This window comes from Peromyscus leucopus, chromosome 3 (genome assembly GCF_004664715.2).
Source record: "Peromyscus leucopus breed LL Stock chromosome 3, UCI_PerLeu_2.1, whole genome shotgun sequence".
Lineage (NCBI taxonomy): Eukaryota > Metazoa > Chordata > Mammalia > Rodentia > Cricetidae > Peromyscus > Peromyscus leucopus.
The window spans coordinates 86,186,666-86,191,704 of NC_051065.1; the positions used below are offsets into that span (position 1 = coordinate 86,186,666).

The 5,039-nt window shown below is 38.1% G+C and overlaps 1 gene segment (V, D, J or C); it reads left to right on the forward strand.

The window, feature by feature from the left end:
- The first annotated feature begins 4,146 nt into the window (after nucleotides 1-4,146).
- Nucleotides 4,147-4,785, forward strand: LOC114686502. The segment is given in 2 exon segments: nucleotides 4,147-4,233; nucleotides 4,457-4,785. Coding segments are annotated over 2 exon segments (414 nt in total).
- The last annotated feature ends 254 nt before the right edge of the window (nucleotides 4,786-5,039 follow it).

Genomic DNA, 5,039 nt, shown 5'->3' on the forward strand with positions numbered 1-5,039 from the left:
TTCTTTTCGTGATTTCCTTTTTATTAATTTTTCATGTAGAGTGATTTTTGTGTGTTTGTGTTGGTTTCTATCTCACTATCAAAATGAGAAGACTCTACAAGCCACAAGGGTCATCTATAAATTACTAAAAATTTTCAGAAGAACACAGGTTATTGGTACACTGGAACTCCCTTTACCTTCAATTATATATAATTATTTAGAAGAAATTTGGGTAATGTTTCTTTTTCTGCTTGGTATTATCATGTCGAGTATGCAGTAGCTGAATGCCCCACTAAGACTTTTTCTGGATGAAGATATGTTTCCCATGGGGCACAGAACTCATCTGTAACTTGTTGATCTGTTCTTCCTCTCAATCCAGTTCATGCAATCTTCCATGATGTTCCAAAGACAAGTAACACATATTGGCAGTTGGTCTACCTAAGTAGGGAAGTTTTCATTTTAGGTTATAGCACTGTATGAGGAGATTGTGTGCCTTTTATGTTGTAGTAAATGACAACATCCTCTGTCTTCATTCTGCTGATGTTAAGTATGAAATGAGTATGTCCCTTGACCCAGTGCCACTGAGCCTGTCAAGAATCCCAGAATCAAGTTTCAAAATATTATAAATTGGTAGCTATGACCAATTTCTTGTCTTGTATACAATCCATTTCAGGTAGGTTAGTTTTTAGGAGACTCTGATTTGACCTGCAAGAGATGGAGGTAAGGTGTCTAATGATGACAGCCAGAGATGACAAAGTCTGAGTCATCTCAGCATCTTCAGAGGATCTTGAAAGAATGAGAGACAAGTATGAGGTCACGCAAAATCATTAGCTATTTAAATATTTAAGTATTATTATCTGACATTTTATACTAACTACCATGTGATTTTGTGTTGTACATCCTCAATATCCAATTTGAATACATACTTCAGTATTTTCATCCAATAAAATGCCCTCAGAGATTTCCTCACAGTATTTTACTCTTTGCAAATGACAATCATCACCAGAGTCCAGGTGCTTTTTCTTTGTGGATGCTTTCTATGACCAATGCAAAATCCCTGTCCCACTTTGCATGACAAATACTGCTCATCTCTCATGTGCACAGAAAGCACACAGGAAGCAATGTGACCTTAGATATCATCCTGTGCTGCTTTGCTTTCTCAGCTGTGACCTCATCTGTGATCCTGAGCATTAGTACATAAGCTATAGAGAAAGATCTTCATTCTGAGAACTCATCTAGTAGAGCCAAGCAGAACTGAGATTTCTTCCAATCCTTGAAGAGAAAAGTCTCCCTGGAGAGCCATATGTAAACTGTTATTGGGTAATGTGATAAAGAAAGAGCCAAGAAAAGGGTGGGCTGTCTATCTGGTGAGCCAGTGGTATAAATTTCTTTCTATCTTTGGAAGAAAACCAAAAAAGTTCATGCTACCCGCAGCAGTGAACAGAGTCAGCTCTGAAATTCTGACTCCGTTTGAAGGACATGATGAACATGATTCTCAACGCTAATACAGTATTAGAGACCTTGGAAATGCATATGCTGGTCCATCTCTCAAAAGGGAAAAGCTAACGCAGACTAAGGAAAAGCTGATATTTACAGGAATTTAAGAGTTTCTGTCATTCATACTATAGAATTCATCTTCTTCAAGATCGCCTGCTACCAAGTAAAATAAAATAATAATGCCAAGAGATGTTAGAAATAGTCCTTTTCTGAACATAGTGGATTAAAATTCATAAAACCATGGTGGTGAGACTTCATGGATACAGCTTCTGATATACGAAGATACACAATCTGACAAAAAACTCCCTGATCCTCTGTGTCTTACAAGCTATCTTCTCTCTGTTTCTCAGTGTTTCTTGAGCCTGAGATGTGAGATTGTTTTATAGATATATCTTTTGGGGCTGGGTTCCACACATCTCTCTACAGATTGGAATGGCTTTGTATAATGGTTTCCATCTGTTGCAATGAGAGTTTTCTTTGATGAGGGGTGAAGATAACCATTATCTGTGGTAATAGGACAAATTATTTGCATGCAGTTATGGATTATGCAGGTTTAGTGAGATAGAGAGTTTAGAGACTCCTCCAAGATGCATGGCTACACTAGCCTTGGATATTTGACTAGGTTTCAGGTATATGGCATGATTTCCCCCTTGTTAAGTAAGTCTTAAGTTCAATTAGAAAGCTGTTGCTTACCATCAAGGTATACATGTCTGTACTGCCCACTTAGGTATATAATACAATACCTATTGTTCCTTGTGGTTCATAGGTGTCATAGCTGGGTAGAGCTGCTGGTTGCTTTCCTCTATTGGAAGCTTGATGGAAACTTACAGTATGGAAAATGCTAGTCCTCAGGGAGAATGCATTCAGTTTCAGCTCAGAGGCCTCTGAATCCTGTCACATTTGTCTGATGTGCAATATCATTTGTGAAATATTTACTACAACCTTAGGCATACAAGCTACATATTAGGTATAGAAGACAAAGAGTGACTGATAATAAATCATGGGGAAATCTATTTTAAAATACTTTTGGTATTATATAACTTTACTGTTTATTAAAGATAAAAGCTAATCTGTGTATTAGTGATGTTGTGTGCTGCTTATTATGACAAAGGAAGTTAATCTGTTCTAATGTTTGATTTCATAGTATGTAGTACAGTTTCAACATATTTCAAAGTATGTAGATAATGTAATTTATAATCATCAATGCTCAGAGTCCCAGCAGAATATGTCAAAAATATGTTTAGAGGCAATTCATGAATTTTGGGAAATTTTATCAAAGCCAAAGCTAAAATTCTTTTAACCACTTTTCATGTGACTCAAATCAGGACCTCAAACAGTAACATCTGTAGTTCAGCACTGTAATGGTATACAACCCAAAGATATAGGAAACTGATACTTATATAGTAAGGAATAATGGTTGGTAACTAAATTATTACTTTTTATGCGAGCAAAAAACCTTGTATGTATGGTGAGAACAATTCTGTGCATAACCTAATAGTCTAAAATCCAAGAAAAGACTTCATTTGCAGTGTTACATGGTATATCGGCATGCATAATTCAAAGTGTGCATGTTGTGTGTTCAGGACCACAGCTACAGTGAAGTCCTATGATACAACACAGCTAAGCAATGCCAGAAACATCTCAAATTCATTCTGCATTAGCTTTCCAATTGCTCATGGTTGATGTGCATTCAGAACTTTTATTTTTGCCAATGTTTGTTGACCTATGGGATCAGTTACATGACCCACAGATTTAGCTCTAGGGCATGAATTTCTCCAGTAAAGCAAACTTTGTCAGTGGTGGGCTTCAGTGTCAGATTACAACATGACTTCCAGAGGAATTCCTGCTTTTTCACTCTCTCCCTCCATTTCCTATTTTTGATAGCACATTTTCAGTTTGTGAGAAGTATTACAGTGCAAAACACTTTGTTGTCATGAGATTAAAAAATCAGTTTGAGGCTGGAGAGATGGCTTATTGGTTAAGAGTCTTTCTTGCTCTTAAAGATGACATGGGTTCAGATTCAAGCATTCATGTGGCATTTCACAGCCATCTGTAACTGTGTTTTAGTGGATCCTTTGCCCTCTTCAGGAATTCAACCAGACCAATGACTCTTTGCAATAAATACTTACAAGTAAAGATATATGAACTAAAGGATATACTATGTGACTCATCGGGCCACACTACAGTTTTCATGTCAAGATTTTTTTCTTTTCTTTTTCTTTTTCTTCTTTTGTTTTTGAGTCTTGGGTTTTACATTTAAATTTTATTTTGGGGGGAGGCTGTAAGGACAGAAGGAGGAAGCAAGGGAATGGGGATATGGATAGGATTGGGAGGCATGATGTGAAATCCACAAAGAATCAATAAAAAGATTTAAAAAATTCTGAGGGATAAAAGTGCTCCTGCATACAATATCCTCTACAGCAGAGCAGTGAGAGTGCACTCCCCACATGGAAGCTCAAAATAAGAGACTGTGATTCCACAGGGTCAGCCGCAAATCACTTGTGATGCACTTACAATACCCTAGGGAAATCTTTGCTAATCCTAACTGCCTTAGGGTGACATAAGAGCAGGTGTCCTTTGAGCACCAAGTCAAGCTTTTCTGAGCTGATTTGCATATTGAGACTTTAGCCACAGTGCAGAATGTCCAAAGCATCTTTAAAGGCAGCTTGCCTATGCCCAAGACACAGCCTCTATTCCAGCTCACAGAGATGGGGTCAGCTTTTCTCCTGCTGTGGGTACTGCTGCTCTGGGTTCCAGGTGAGATGGTGCAGTGCTAGGAGCATCTTCTGTGGCCATCATTGTTTTGTATTCTTTGGTGTCCTTCCTGATCATTGAAATTTTATTGGTTTTAATCTTTCTTTTTATTTTATTTTTCTCAGGGTATATATCTTGATTGCTGTTACACATTTTATATATTTGATTTCTTTTTCATGGGTATTTGCAGTATATCTGTGACAGCAATGTGTGCTCATCATTGCAGGTTCTACTGGTGACATTGTGCTGACTCAGACTCCACCTTCACTGACTGTGTCTCTAGGCCAAAGTGCCACCATGTCCTGCAGGTCCAGCCAGAGTGTCACTATAGGTAGAATTCATCTTATGCACTGGTATCAACAGAAACCAGGACAGCCTCCCAAACTCCTCATCTATAGAGCATCCAACCTAGAATCTGGGGTCCCTGCCAGGTTCAGTGGCAGTGGGTCTGGGACAGACTTCACCCTCACCATCAATCCTGTGGAAGCTGATGATGCTGCAACCTATTACTGTCAGCATGGTAAGGAGCTTCCTCCCACAGTGCTCCAGAACTGAACAAAAACCTCCCAGGGCTGCTGCTCACTGAAGCTCTGTCTGAGCTGTGTTTCCCCAGTCCTGTCAACCGTGTTATTTTAGAAATCTTGTTTGTAAAGACAGTGATGCTTTGATACAGATATTTAAAAGATAATATGTGTTTGTCCCACCATTTATGCTTTATAATTCATTTGTTTGCTTACTTAATAAAGACCTCCTTGATGCAATTTAGTGTTTTATTTGCAATAAATTTTTTGTTGTTCAGTAAACCAAGT